This window comes from Pangasianodon hypophthalmus, chromosome 21 (genome assembly GCF_027358585.1).
Source record: "Pangasianodon hypophthalmus isolate fPanHyp1 chromosome 21, fPanHyp1.pri, whole genome shotgun sequence".
In the NCBI taxonomy this organism is placed as follows: domain Eukaryota; kingdom Metazoa; phylum Chordata; class Actinopteri; order Siluriformes; family Pangasiidae; genus Pangasianodon; species Pangasianodon hypophthalmus.
In genome coordinates this window covers 19,468,969-19,483,650 of record NC_069730.1, presented here as the reverse complement: position 1 = coordinate 19,483,650, position 14,682 = coordinate 19,468,969, and the positions used below count along the sequence as shown (strand labels likewise).

The 14,682-nt window shown below is 39.2% G+C and overlaps 1 protein-coding gene across 1 annotated transcript; it reads left to right on the top strand.

Moving 5' to 3' along the window:
- Positions 1-367: 367 nt before the first annotated feature.
- pif1 (PIF1 5'-to-3' DNA helicase homolog (S. cerevisiae)) lies at positions 368-14,599 on the top strand. The gene is made up of 13 exons (XM_026946129.3): positions 368-469; positions 1,504-2,084; positions 2,747-2,876; positions 3,144-3,269; positions 4,508-4,661; positions 5,924-6,038; positions 7,195-7,301; positions 7,409-7,548; positions 7,726-7,832; positions 7,921-8,008; positions 10,804-10,949; positions 12,916-13,107; positions 14,326-14,599. Exons 2-13 carry the CDS (start codon positions 1,512-1,514, stop codon positions 14,377-14,379), a joined length of 1,932 nt encoding a protein of 643 aa, XP_026801930.3. The 5' UTR covers positions 368-469; positions 1,504-1,511; the 3' UTR covers positions 14,380-14,599.
- Positions 14,600-14,682: the final 83 nt, after the last annotated feature.

The following is a 14,682-nucleotide window of genomic DNA, read 5'->3' as shown; positions in this document are numbered from 1 at the left end:
TCTGTTATGTATTTTTTTTTAAATTAACTTCATGTGCATGTACTACAGTATATATGCACATTCCTGTTAACTGTATTTATAAACACAGTCCACAAAAACAGACTATAATTTTAGTTTTTGCATTAAAAATCGCAGTAATTATTAAATACACAATAAATATAGAATTACATGTTAGCTAAATATACATTCCCAAACCCAGAAACAAGCAAATGAATAAATGAATGAATAAATGAATGAATGGATGAATGAATGGATGAATGAATGAAAGTCACTTAAGAAACACGGCGCTGGCAACCCGGCCTTATGCGCTTCCGCGCCTGTCGATGACGTAACCGTTTCTTTTTACGGAAGTTGGCGTTGATTGGTTGTGTATTTAAATGCCCCGATCTGATTGGCTGTTCCAGCTTAAAGCTTTCAGTTTGAAATTTGCGGCGTGTGTTTGTTGCTGTGGTGAAGTGAAGCGAGCCGGGTGAGTTTATTGTTACTTTATTGTCTTTTTTATCACAAAACTACAGTTTGACGACTAAAGCTTACTGTTTAAACTTCTCAGGGTGAAAATAGCAAAGCTATAAATTCAAAAATATATCTGTTTAAATGTGTTTAAATCCCCCAGATGCTGAATTTGTTAGATTTCTGAACATAATCAAACCCTAATCATGAAAGATTTAACAAAACATACATTTCTCCTAATATACACAATGTAATATATGTAAATTAAAGTTACTTATTATTTCATATTAATTATTAATTCATATTTTGAACATGACTTATTTTCTATTTATTATTTTTAAATATAACTTGAATCAAAGACAAGAATAAAAATAAAATAAGATTTTTAAAAAAAAATTACTTAAAAAGCTTTCTATGTTTAACATGATTAATTCATAAATTAATATTCAGGTCTAAATATGAAATCTTGCACAGCTAAATGTTTAATACCAGCAATTTTCAACTACTAGGAAGATTAGTTTGTATACAAGCGCATGTAAAAATGCATTAATACTAAATAATAATGTGGTACTGAGCAAATAATAAATAAATAATGAAATAAATAATAAGAAAATGTATTTATTATCCACACCAGTGTAACTGAAAAGATTGAAGTGGGATCATTATTAAGCTACTGATGAGCTTCAGGTGTGTTTGTGTGTGTGTTGAGGGAGAAAGTCAGAGAAAGTGTGAAATCCTGGTTTAAGAAAATGTTTGAATTTAAATCAGGTGAGCAAAACTATAGAAAATTACAAACACTGCATTTTCATAGTGATTATATGTTGTATAAAATATTTAACCATGTTTAGGAGCACTGAGGAGACATGTGTGAACAGGTTTGGAGGTTAAATTGAAAAACAATAATAATAATAATAATAGGGATGCAGAAATGTAGTATAAATTGAGTATAGTTTTTGTGTAGTGGTGCAAAGTATTAAGTTGTTCTCTGCACTAGTTCTGTACTTTTCTGTGTAGAGTGTAAACTCAAGCGGCTGCTGTTTGTCGTTTGTCCAGGGTCCGGGATGCTGCATGCGGAGGATGGAGCGAGGCTGGAGTGCGGTGTTGCAGTGGAGCGTGTGAGTGGAGCATCAGCAGGTCATGCGGTACAGCGCCGGGTTCTCCGCCGTGCTGTGGTCACTCTGGGCCGGGACGAGTTCCGGGAGCTGGTGCTGCGCGTTCAGGACGTCCGAGGTGGACCCCATGAGAGCTTTGCTTTACGTAGTGACTTCCGGCTCTTCACACGGTTTGTCAAGGATGGCAAGTGCACGGTGAACTTCCCGCAGAACAACGTGCAGCTCCTGATCTCTGACTGTCCACCTGACCGCCTGAAAACCTTCCTGAAGACCCTGAGTATAAAGCACGAAGCCTCACGGGGCAGTAACCCTGTCAGTGAAAGGGCCCGGATGCGGGCGGGTGTCCCGAGAAGCTTCGAGATCATCAGCCCTGTGCAGCAGAAAGACATCCAGAAAGCCAACGAGTTAAGGAGCAAAGTGAACGCCCCGGTGCAGGTGAAAGCGCTGACGGAGAGCGCTGTGAACAGAACAGACGTGCGACAGCAGCTCAAACGACCCCGAACGGACAGAGACACCAGCTCGGTATGATCCTCACTGCTTCAAGATAACGTTTTAGATGCACATCAGACATTAATCTCCCGCTTACGGACATAATCAAGGGATAAAACACATCTTCACATAGTTTGAACAAAAACATACAGTAATGAATATTTCATTTAGTGAAAGAAAAAAAAAAACCACAGTCCATTGAGGGATTTGGATGAGACTAAAATCCCAGAGATCCTCCGGTAATAATTACATTACACCACTTCAACAAGTAAAACTAATCCTGTCTGAATAGGGAGAGACACGACCTTATCATCTGAGTCCGGGTCAGACTTTAGGCCACGCCCCCTACCTGAGTTTGGTGCCGGTGTGAACTGACGCTGAACTGTGTTTTAAGATAAAGCTATGACTTTTCATCTCTGATGTCTTTTTGTCCAGGTTTATAGATATTAAAGTATCATACAGAGTCAGAAAACACACAAATGAGTGTTTTGAAACACGGAACAGCTCCACAAAGCTGATTTAGTCCATGAAGCTAAACTGGAGGTTATCTGCATCCATTACTTGTTGGCTACATTGGCTTTGTATTTTCAGTGCAAACCTAAACACTCAAACATCACACACACACCAAACATGTCTCATGAGTCGTTTAGTTTGGTCTGAACGTTAAACCCGCGTTCTGGTTCTCGGTGTTCCAGGTTAAAGCTCTCCATCCTCACAAGAAGCCCGTCCTGACGTTGCCAGTTGCACAAAAACTCAGCAAAGAACAGATGGCGGTTCTGAATGCAGTACTGAGCGGGAAGAACGTGTTTTTCACTGGAAGTGCAGGTATTTACATTTACATTTTTAGCCTTGTCTCAAATCCAAGTTTTGGTTCCACGCAGGTTCCCATCCTAACACTGTGTCCGTGACACACAAGTTAAACAAGACAGAATCTTATTTTCAATTTAAAAAAAAAATTGAGGCATGTTTTTATTGATAATTAGTCTCAGCACATGCACATGATTAACGCGAGTGTGTTATTTGGGACGGGGCCCTGCACACACTATATCTGCTCCTAACACACTAACATTCTGCTATGACTTGTGTTGTGAGGTACGGGGAAGTCCTTCCTGTTGAAAAGGATTGTGGGATCTCTGCCTCCTAAAAGCACGTACGCCACGGCCAGCACCGGTGTGGCTGCCTGTCATATAGGAGGGACGACATTACACAGTTTCGCAGGTCAGAGTTCACTATGTTTCTGCGCTAATGAATGGATGGATGAATCATGATGGATGGATGAATGATGATGGATGGATGAATGATGATGATGGAGGGCATGTGGCTGGAGGACATACACTTGAGATTTAATGGATGGATTTGTTGGGGTTGGGATTGGAGGATGGATGTTTAGATTGGAGGGATGGATGGATGGTGTTGGATGATGAGATGGATTATGTGTGTGAGAATGGAGGATGAATGATTGGGATGAGATTGGGATTGGAGGATGGATGGATGGATGGTGTTGGATGATGAGATGGATTATGTGTGAGAGAATGGAGGATGAATGATTGGGATGAGTTTGGGATTGGAGGATGGATGTTTAGATTGGAGGGATGGATGGATGGATGGATGGATGATGGATGATGAGATGGATTATGTGTGTGAGAATGGAGGATGAATGATTGGGATGAGATTGGGATTGGAGGATGGATGTTTAGATTGGAGGGATGGATGGATTGATGATGTTGGATGATGAGATGGATTATGTGTGAGAGAATGGAGGATGAATGATTGGGATGAGTTTGGGATTGGAGGATGGATGTTTAGATTGGAGGGATGGATGGATGGATGGATGGTGTTGGATGATGAGATGGATTATGTGTGTGAGAATGGAGGATGAATGATTGGGATGAGTTTGGGATTGGAGGATGGATGTTTAGATTGGAGGGATGGATGGATTGATGATGTTGGATGATGAGATGGATTATGTGTGTGAGAATGGAGGATGAATGATTGGGATGAGATTGGGATTGGAGGATGGATGTTTAGATTGGAGGGATGGATGGATGGTGTTGGATGATGAGATGGATTATGTGTGAGAGAATGGAGGATGAATGATTGGGATGAGATTGGGATTGGAAGATGGATGTTTAGATTGGAGGGATGGATGGATGGTGTTGGATGATGAGATGGATTATGTGTGAGAGAATGGAGGATGAATGATTGGGATGAGTTTGGGATTGGAGGATGGATATTTCAGTTGGATTTGATAAGATACAGTGAATGTTTGGATTGGATAATGGGATTGGCTGGATGATTGCTTTGGATAGATAGATTTGGATGATGAGGATTGGATGGGATGGATGATTAACTTGGGGTTGGATGAATGAAATTGTAATAGTTATATGAAATTTATAAATATAATCCCAGTTCCAGTCCAGTGAACGCTGCATGTGTCTTGCTCTCTGATTGGTCAGGTATTGGCTCGGGTTCGGCTCCTCTGGAGCAGTGTTTGGAGCTCGCACAGCGGCCGGGGGTCCTGCAGCACTGGACCAGCTGCAAACACCTCATCATCGACGAGATCTCCATGGTGGAGGCCGAGTTCTTCGACAAGCTCGAGTCCATCGCCAGGCACGTAGCTCCTTTAGTTGGCGACCGAAACATCACATTTCACCCAAATGTTATTAATAACTTTTTGTAAAATTCATTTATCCTTATTTGCAGTGAAGGAAAGAAAGAAAGAACAAGCCTGTCTGGTTGCCATGGTTACCACAGTGACTGAATCCTAGCACGTTCAACTCGCACACACTTTCTTTTCAATTTCTTTTCAAATTGGCAACAAAACAATAGTATAATGTTAAGAAATGAGTTTGATTATCCTTTTATTTAATGTCTACAAAATCATTTATTTAAACCAAAATGTAATACAAAAATGTTACTCAGTATAAAATCTCAACATCAAATCACTTGCTTTCAGTCAGACTTTGCGACTGTTATTTTTAAACAATTAAAATTATAGTTATTTTTAAAATATTAAGATATTGTCATACTAGCGATACATCATTGTGAGACAATTTATCACAATATCGATATCATATCATCATATTGCCCAGCCCTAATCTCTATGCAATAGATCTGGCTAATTTCTTCATTTCAAGGCTCTGGTGATGTTTTTTTCTGGCCCTGAAATTAGCACCTCCATCTCCAGGCAGAATAAACAGAGCTGCTCAATTCTGCTGTGTTTGTTAAAAAAAAAAAAGTAAAATGAACCTCATTAATGTTTTACACCACAGAAAGAAGAGGAGATTGGGGAGATCGCAACTTCTAGTTCTTTTTATTTATTTAATCTTATTAGATTAATTTTTTATTTTAATCTAGTTAATTTGTTATATTTAATAACACATTTAATAAATATTGTTTAATTTATACATTTATAATACATTGAATATTTATATTTTAAATGGTTCTTACCAAGTGAGATTGCAATACCAAGATTTTTTTTTTGTTTTTTCCTTTCCCCCCTCCTCATTTATTTATTTATTTATTTATTTATTTATTTATTTATTTATTTATTTATTACTAATTTATGTATTTCGGGTTAATTACTGTCTGGAAGCTCACTCAGGTGTACGTGCTAAAATGAAGATGGTAAGGTAAATGTCTGCTTTGCTGTCGAGTGTTTCTGATTCAGACCTCACAGCGCAACGAGGACGTTTATTACGAATTAATGACTCTGAACATCACACAAGCTGCAGCGTTAGGAGAGAGGAACGTGTGTGTGTGTGTGTGTGTGTGTGTGTGTGTGTGTGTGTGTGTGTGTGTGTGTGTGTGTGTGTGTGTGTGTGTGTGTGTGTGAGATGACTAAATGAGCTCTGTGCTTTTGGTGCTTGTAGGTCAATTAGAAGATCCACGGAGCCTTTCGGAGGAATTCAGCTGATCGTGTGTGGAGATTTCCTCCAGCTTCCTCCCGTCACTAAAGGACACGAGAAACCCAGCTTCTGCTTCCAGGTGAGAAACCACAGAAACACGGCGTGATTTAAGACCAATCTCCCTGAATCCTCTCCATAGTGTTTATTTGCTTTGTTTTATAAATCACATTTATTTGCAGTACTCCAGCACTCAGCACTGTTACTTTTGCTAGTTTTATATTTATAATTTGAGCTTTTGTGAGGAATTATTTTATTGAATTTGTATTAAATGTATACTTTAATGTTGTTTGTTTTTTCTCAGCTACAATTCAGCTCTCCCCAATTTATTATTACTTTATCTTTAACTACATATTTATTTTATGGACACTTTATTAAGGTTTTTAGATTTTTTTTTTTGAGTGATTTATTTATTTTATTTATCTTCTATTAAATCTAATTAAATCTAATTCTATTAAATATCTCATTTTAATGGTTTTTTTTTTTTTTCAAAGCTACAAATCTGCTTTACCCAATTTTTTACTATTTTGTCTTGAAGTACATTATTTTATGATCAATTATTATTTATTTATTTTTTGAATTTCTGATCAGTTATATATTTTATTTAATTTCTAATAAACACTGATCTGTCTGGTGCTACAATTCCTCACTTTACTCAATTCATTATCCTTCTTTTTATCTTAATTGCTTAATTTTTATTTTAGAGTTATTTTTTGGAGGGAATTTTTTTTTTAAGTTACATTTGTATTTTTTCTTCCCTTATGCTGTTCTATTTATTCGCCATTTTTCATTTTTATAAAGGTCCATATACGTGCATACATGTCTGATTTAGATTTTTTCCCTTAGGTTCTTAGGTTCATGCTCCGTCATGGAGAGATGAGACTTATTAAATGCCACTCTGGATGTTGATCTAATTATTTTCACAGAAGCCAAAAATAAAAAAGGCTTAATGGAGACCCATTTCATTACTGAACTCATTTTTAGTCTCTCTCTGGTTTCAGTAAACACTCACTAGTGTTCCTCAATTTAAAAAGAGATATAATTAGGGGGGGAAAAAACTAAAGTGCTTCCATGTGGCTGTGATGGAAAAGCTGGTGAATTAAAGGATAAAAGATGAGTGTGTCTCTTCTCTTGTTGCTTAGGAACATGAATTATTCACATTTGGTTTTGTTGCGCTTTTATATTAATTAGCGATCGCTTCGGATTGGTCAGTTAACTGTGCGCTCGCTGTTCCACAGGCGAGGAGCTGGAGGAAGTGCATCCACGTGAACATGGAGCTGACGGAGGTGCGCAGGCAGACGGACCGCACCTTCATCTCGCTGCTGCAGGCCATCCGACTGGGCAGGTGCTGAAATCTGTATACAGCCATTCTGTGTTCTTTGCCATGCAATCGAGCACCTGTGATCCAGTGCTTCCTGTTTTGTTTTTTGTATTTTTTTTTTCCTCCTCCAGAGTCACTGAGGAAGTCACTGCCCGGCTCCTGAAGAGCGCCAGTAACCCCATCGAGCGGGACGGTATCGTAGCGACCAGGCTGTGCACACACAAGGACGACGTGGAGCTCACTAACGAGAACAAACTCAAGCAGCTGCCAGGTTTGTTGGAAACGTCTCAAGCTGTGCACATCGACACATCTCCTGTCAGGTGTCGATGTTCCAAGATGTCGGGGTTCTCACGAATTCAGAACCGTGAATCAATAGTGTGAGTCTAAAAATATTCTCCAGCGTGAGTAGGTCAGTAAATTTCACACACGTTTCACCTTCCGCTTTTAGGGCCCTTACGTGTGTTCGAGGCTCTGGACAGCGACCCCATGCTGGTTAAAACCATCGACGCACAAAGTCCAGTGGGTCACACGTTACAGCTGAAAGTGGGAGCTCAGGTGAGAGCTAGCACACAACTGTAGCTAATTTACATCATATTTTAAAGTTTAAACACCTGAATAACTTTTTTCTTTTGTCGTTGTTTAGGTTATGCTCACCAAGAACCTGGACGTCCAGAGAGGGCTGGTGAACGGTGCGAGAGGTGTCGTGGTTGACTTCCTACCAGGAAATCAAGGTATAAACCAAAGTGCTGTTAAATTTTTAACAGGTTTACATCAATGCGCTCGTTCTAATACATTATCGTTTCTATAGCAACAGCTCACTCACAGGGGCAGACACACCATGTTAAAAAATATGTGAGATCATTGATACAAGTTTTCTGTAAGAAGTTTATTTAACACTTATGGAAGGAGTCTCCAGTGTTAGGGGTAAATATGTGAATTCAGGACAGGGGAGTTTTCTCTATTCTCTGTAACATAAGCTGTGTGGGTTTTTTTCAGGTAGGTAGAGTATCCAAAATCTGTACTCAAGTAAAAGTACAAGTACTTATGGAAATATTTACTCAAGTAAAAGTAAAAGTAACAATCTTAACAGTTATTTGAGTAAGAGTAAAAAAGCATCCGATGAAAAAACTACTCAAGTAGCTAGTTACTAGTTATTTCTGATCTGATTGATATGAAGCGAAAACCCTGAATTTCAAACTACTTGGAGAGCTTTCACACACCTCTCCTTGAAAGTCTCTTTGTTCTACTTATATAAAACCTAGGTTGAAGTAAAGTAGCCTAGCTCAGTCCTCTGATGGGCACATTAACATTAATCTGTCATTTGCAATAAAATCTCACACACACCCAGATGTTTTTCTAACAGTTAACTCTGTCTTTATTTTCACATTCACAACACTAACTCAGCATCTGCATTTAAACAAGCTAACAGAGAACAAAAGAGAAGGTGTGTGTGCAGTGTGTGTTTGTTATTATGTTTGTGTATGAACTTGTTTATGTGTGTTTGCGCTTCAGTATGTGAATGTTTATTTGGTCATATGTTCTTTCTTGAACAATCTGTTTTTACAGAATTTTACTGTTGAACTTCAGGAGTGCCCATAGTTACCAAATTACCATTAATAGGGTTCAAATAGGCACAATTTTGACACGTACCGCTACGTGTGCACAACATGCATCGCATTATGAAACTATTCTTTTTGACATCTTGGAGTGAAAACATAGACTGAACTTGAGGCCACGGGTCTCGCGCACGTCTTCCTCTGCTTCAGCCATCATCTTCCAACTAAACGTGCGCTAAACGTAAGCGGGAGATGCGTAGCAGCCTCTGGCGAAGCAGCCTCTCCAACGTCTCACGAGACTTGCGAACAAGTCATGTAAACTAATTATGTAAAAAATCTCATATTTATTACCATTTGACAGTAACGGAGGAACGCAGCCAAATGTAGCGAATTAAAAGTAAAAATTTTTCACTAAAAATGTACTTGAGTAAGAGTAAAAGTACACATCTTTAAATATACTCTAAAAGTACAAGTTACCCAAAAGATTTACTCAAGTAAATGTAACGAAGTAAATGTAATTCGTTACTACCCACCTCTGTTTTTTTTTGTTTGTTTGTTTGTGTTCATTTGAAGAGAGTGAAAAATAGAGGCTGGTGAGGAAACGACTGTTTATAGCTGCTATAATGTACATAAGTGATAAAGACTAACACCCTTTCATGGACATTAGGCCTCGTTTATGAAGCTAGATACAAACAGATTTATTCATAAATCATTCGTACGAGCGTTTACACAAGACCTGCGGTATTCATGAAAATCCTGTAAATTCTGAAAAACGTTCATATCCTACTCGTGCTCCTGAGTGTGTGTAAATTTACACACAAGTAAGAAGACTAACTAATATAAACCTCGACTTGATCGACTTCAGATCATATAATCTGCATGGATTACTGCACTTTTTATATCTGGAATATTCTGTTTAAACAGTTTAAACTGTTTGTGTTTATGACGTTTCCAGCGTTTAGCAGACGCTTTTATCCAGAGCGACTGATAGAAGAGCTTTAGAGTCTCGATCAGAAACACGTCCTCATGCTAGTTCACTCGCTCAGGGACTCAGAGCTCCATCCACAACATTTAGAGAAAACCAGTTATTTTATTTTATTGGCTTTAAGTAAAGAATTTAAAACGGTAAAGAAAGTGAACCAACACGAACCTGTATATTAAGACATATAAAACTTATTATTCAGTTGTGACAAAAGAAATGGCGCCCGTCTGTATGCACATAGCCGTAAGCTGTAAACAAATGCCTCAGCTGATGGAAGATTTATCAACTGATTATTATTATTATTATTATTATTATTATTATTATTATTATTGGCATAGAAGTGAGTCAAAATATCTTCCACTTCTGCCTTTCAGGCTTTACCCTGATCATTCATTTCATGCTCCTAGCTGTCTGTGCACTTGACCTTTTATGGAGTTTTGTGGGTGTCGCTACATGCAAATGAGCTGTTTCAGGAACATGCTTTGCTCTTTGCACTGTATAGAGTATATATTGTATATATTGTATATATTGTAGCTATAAACAGATACAAAGTACAGCGTGTTATTCTATAATAAATAAAAAAAAATTTAATTATTGCCAAATTGCTGTGGAATAAAATCACTTCAGGTTTTAGAGGAAAATCATGAGCTTTGGAGAGGTAAGCGTAGCTCCACTTCATTGCTTCGCTCTGTCGTTGATTATTTCCCGACAACAGCATGACACTGGAAGTTATCGGCACTTTTTTTTGTGTTTGGGAAGTGGAAAGGTGTTTTGTATATTTCTGCTCATTGTACTGTAACATTTAATGTATTTTTTAAAAAATAATAATGTACTTTAGGACAAAATTCGCAGGTTCTTATATATAGATAACTTTTATTAAATTTTATTGCTGCTTTTATTCTTCTCCCTGCTACAGCTGCCCTCGGACTAATCTTGTAATGTAATAATCTAATCATCTGGATGTCCTGTATCTGGCTCTCTCCATCAGGCCTCCCGAGAGTGCGCTTCCTGTGCGGTGCTGTAGAAGTGATGAAGCGCGAGCGCTGGACGTTTAAAGCGGCTGGAGGCGTGTACCTGAGCCGACAGCAGCTCCCATTAAAGCTAGCCTGGGCCATCTCCATCCACAAGAGTCAAGTGAGAGCTCTTCTGAGTCATAAATGATATTGCTTTAAGCCACTGATTCATACCTGGTGCACTTCTATTGCATCTGTATCTCTTTAGTCTCTTTTTTTTTTTCCCCCCTTGCTGACGTCTTGACTGTCCATATCTGTTTTTTGAAAAAAAAGATGCAGTGACTCGTTCATTTGCAGCAATGTTTTAGCACTAGTGTAGATTGCAGATTCATGTTTCTTTCTTTCTTTCTTTCTTTCTTTCTTTCTCACAGCAGCATTGCGTCAGTCACTTTAGCCAGTGCCTCCAGGCTGTGCGCCACTAGCACTAATGGCTTTCAATTAGCCAGAGCTGGCTGTAGATGGAGCTCAGTGTAATTAGGCTTATTAGCTACAGATGGAAGTGTATCATGCCTGCTTTTGATCGTTTGGTCCATGTTTAAATGAGCTACAGAGACTCATATGACCTCAGGTCTCGTCATTTACTGTAGCGCTTGAATGATATGGCAAAAATCTTATCATGCAAAACAACTATGCCACGTTAAATGACTATAAAAAACTTTATGATATTTTTATGTGATGTCTACACATCCATTTAGATGCACTACATGGCCAAAAGTTTGTGCAGACCTGGCCCTCACATCCATATGTGCTAGGTTTATTCCCCCTTTGCTGTTATAATAAGCTCCACTCTTCTGCGAAGTCTTTCCACTAGATGTTGGAGCGTGGCTGTGGGGATTTGTGTTCATTCAGCTACAAGAGCATTAGTGAGGTCAGGCGCTGATGTTGGTGAGGAGGTCTGGGGTTCAGTCGGTGTTCCAGTTCATCCCAAAGGTGTTCAGTGGGGTTGAGGTCAGGGCTCTGTGCAGGACACTCGAGTTCTTCCACTCAACCTTCACACACCATGTCTTCATGGAGCTCGCTTTGTGCACAGGGGCATTGTCATGCTGGAACAGGTTTGAGCCTCTTAGTTCCAGTGAAGGGAAACTCTAATGCTACAGCACACAGAGACATTCTGTACAATTGTGCTCTTCAGCCTTTGTGGAGAAGAAACACATATGGGTGTGATGGTCAGGGGTGCAAATACTTTTGGCCATATAGTGTACTGTGTGCTGTTGTAAGGAGACTTTTGGTGCTGTAAGATTACTGATATCCTCTGCAAGACTTTCATAAAGTGTATCTCGCAAGGATTTATCACAATATCCCAAAACATAATGTAGCTAGTGTAAAATTTCATCATCAGAATTTGACAAACACGCTTTAAAATTTGTCTTTCATTTCATTCAGGCTAAAACAAAATCAAGTTTAAACTGACAAAATAATAGTTTGATCTAAATGTGCACATTTATGAAACTGTAACCAAACAATTAAAACATTGTTATGTATAATAAATGTTTTATTTATTAACAAAAACACATGACAAAAATGAGCAGAACTATTAGTTTGTGTTTGGTTCCCCCCCCCCCCCCCCCCTTTTTTTTTTTTTTGTTAAAGGTCAACATGAGTCTTAATTTAAATCACTACTCAATTTTCAGATCTCAAATCGTGTGTGTGTGTGTGTGTGTGTGTGTGTGCGTGCGCGCGCGCCCTGGAAAGAAACGCTTGCTTTATTCTTCAACCTTCACAACAGCAGCATGAAAATAAACCAGACTATTTTAGTGTGATTTTGAAAATGAATAGGCTGGCTGGCTATGTTTAATCTGCGAAAACCTACATTTCCTGTGATGGATGCTGAATTACGGGTTCTATGATATGGGTCAAAAGGTAAACAATCACGTTATAGTGCCAGCACCATCACGAAGCATAATTTGGTCATTTCAATTTTTCTGAGGCGCGGTCAAAATAAAAATAAATGTCCTAACAAAAGCAGTGAGGTTCCAGCACCCTTGGTGCTTGGACCCCTAATCACCATATTCATTAAAGTGTAATTAACACTAAATACAGCCACATTTACACTGTTGTTGTTGTTGTTGTTGTTGGCTGTGTTTTAGGGCATGACTCTGGACTGTGTGGAGATCTCTCTGGCCCGCGTGTTTGAGAGCGGACAGGCTTACGTAGCTCTGTCTCGAGCCCGCAGTCTGGAGGGGCTTCGTGTCATGGACTTCGACCCACGAGTGGTCCAGGCAAACTCAGACGTTCTGATGTTCTACAAGAAGCTGAAGAGGGACAGACTCCTCCTGCAGGTCAGTGCCACCTCGCTCTGTCACTCTGGGGAAGGGGAATGAATGTGGCGCCATAAAGATTTCTCTACAGGAAAGAGGACAATTGAAAGCTAAAAGGGCGAGATGGATCGTCTGTGGCAGGCGGCTTGATTCTGTATTCAGAATGACCCATTAAGCCGGCAGGGGAAATTTATTTCCAGCAAGTCGTCTCCCCTGAAGGGCAAATGTCCATTTTTCTGGATAAAAAGATTCAAATGTATTAGATATACATCATTTTCATAACCTTCAGAGAATGTAGACCGAGTGAACTTTGTTGGCTCTGTGCTTTGGAATTTTAACTCTGCTCAGTTCTGTAAAATACAGAGATGTAACGAAGACCTGACAAATCATCACGTCACATGTCAGTTATTTTGCGCGCACACAGTCATCAGTATTATTCAGCCAATTTAGGGGCAGGGCCCAGGTGGGCGAGGGGGCAGGGCCCAGGTGGGCGAGGGGGCAGGGCCCAGGTGGGCGAGGGGGCAGGGCCCAGGTGGGCGAGGGGGCAGGGCCCAGGTGGGAGAGGGGGCAGGGTCAGGGGTTGCATAGAGCTAAGTGGACCGGAACAGGGAACGAGTGGGCGGGGCCAGGTGGAGCTAAGTGGATTTGATGGACTGAGGGGGCGGGGCCATAGGGAGTGGTGCGTAGAACTATGTGAACGGGATGAAGGTAAATATTTAGTGACGACACAAGCCATAAAATGTTGAGTTTTATCTGTAAAAACATGATTTTGCTGCAAACATAACTTATTTATTCATTAGTATAATTTTTTGTAGTTTTCTTGTTTTTGTACATTTGTTTCTGACTTAAGGAGGTTTTTTAGTACATTTACAATTCTATTTTTAATTTCAAATCACCACAGTGCAGATTTCTTTTTAATGTTATCATTGACAATGGGGACAAAAAAAACCTGCATGAGTACAAGAACATCTTGTAGTCAACAATTACAATGTTAATTACAACACTACTTAACAAAAATATCATGGCAGGGCTTAAACTGTGCTTCACAATATTTGGATATAAACTGTCTTGTTAAATATTCTTGAAAGTAAGACAATTTTTTTTTTTGTGGTTAAGAAGGATGTATAACAGATAATGTTATTGTTTCTCGAGTCATGCATGCTTGACAACAGGAAGTGTCAATGCTAATGATTCTCACAGCCTTCCTAACACTAACCTAACACTGGCTGTGTTTTACAGTCGTCCATGAATGACTTTGTTGGGAAAAGCAACAAGGAGAATGAAGTTTGGTGATGAGATCTCCACATCACGACCCTGTGCACTGTGTGTACGACCCGACTCGACTGATCTGTCACTTTTTAATTAATTTATCATGATTTCAGTTTGACGTCATCATGCTGCTGCTGTAAAATGTTTTGCTCTACATGTAGTTGTAGTGTTGGAATGAGTGTGTGCATTTTACTTTTTATCCCTGGTTGTATTTGATTTTAATATATTTTTATTTTTTTAAGAAGCATTGTTTTGTTGTCTAGTTATTTTTACATTTGTGAGATTTTGGTCCTTAGAGTGATGTTCCAGTTTTTTATCTTTAGAAGG

What these genes read in the sequence shown, in the direction of transcription:
- pif1 (XM_026946129.3), top strand. Translation starts at nt 1,512, where the DNA reads ATGCTGCATGCGGAGGATGGAGCGAGGCTGGAGTGCGGTGTTGCAGTG. An exon ending in GTTTTTCACTGGAAGTGCAG is followed by an intron (nt 2,877 to 3,143) that starts GTATTTACATTT and finishes TTGTGTTGTGAG; the next exon opens with GTACGGGGAAGTCCTTCCTG. An exon ending in AACCCAGCTTCTGCTTCCAG is followed by an intron (nt 6,039 to 7,194) that starts GTGAGAAACCAC and finishes GCTGTTCCACAG; the next exon opens with GCGAGGAGCTGGAGGAAGTG.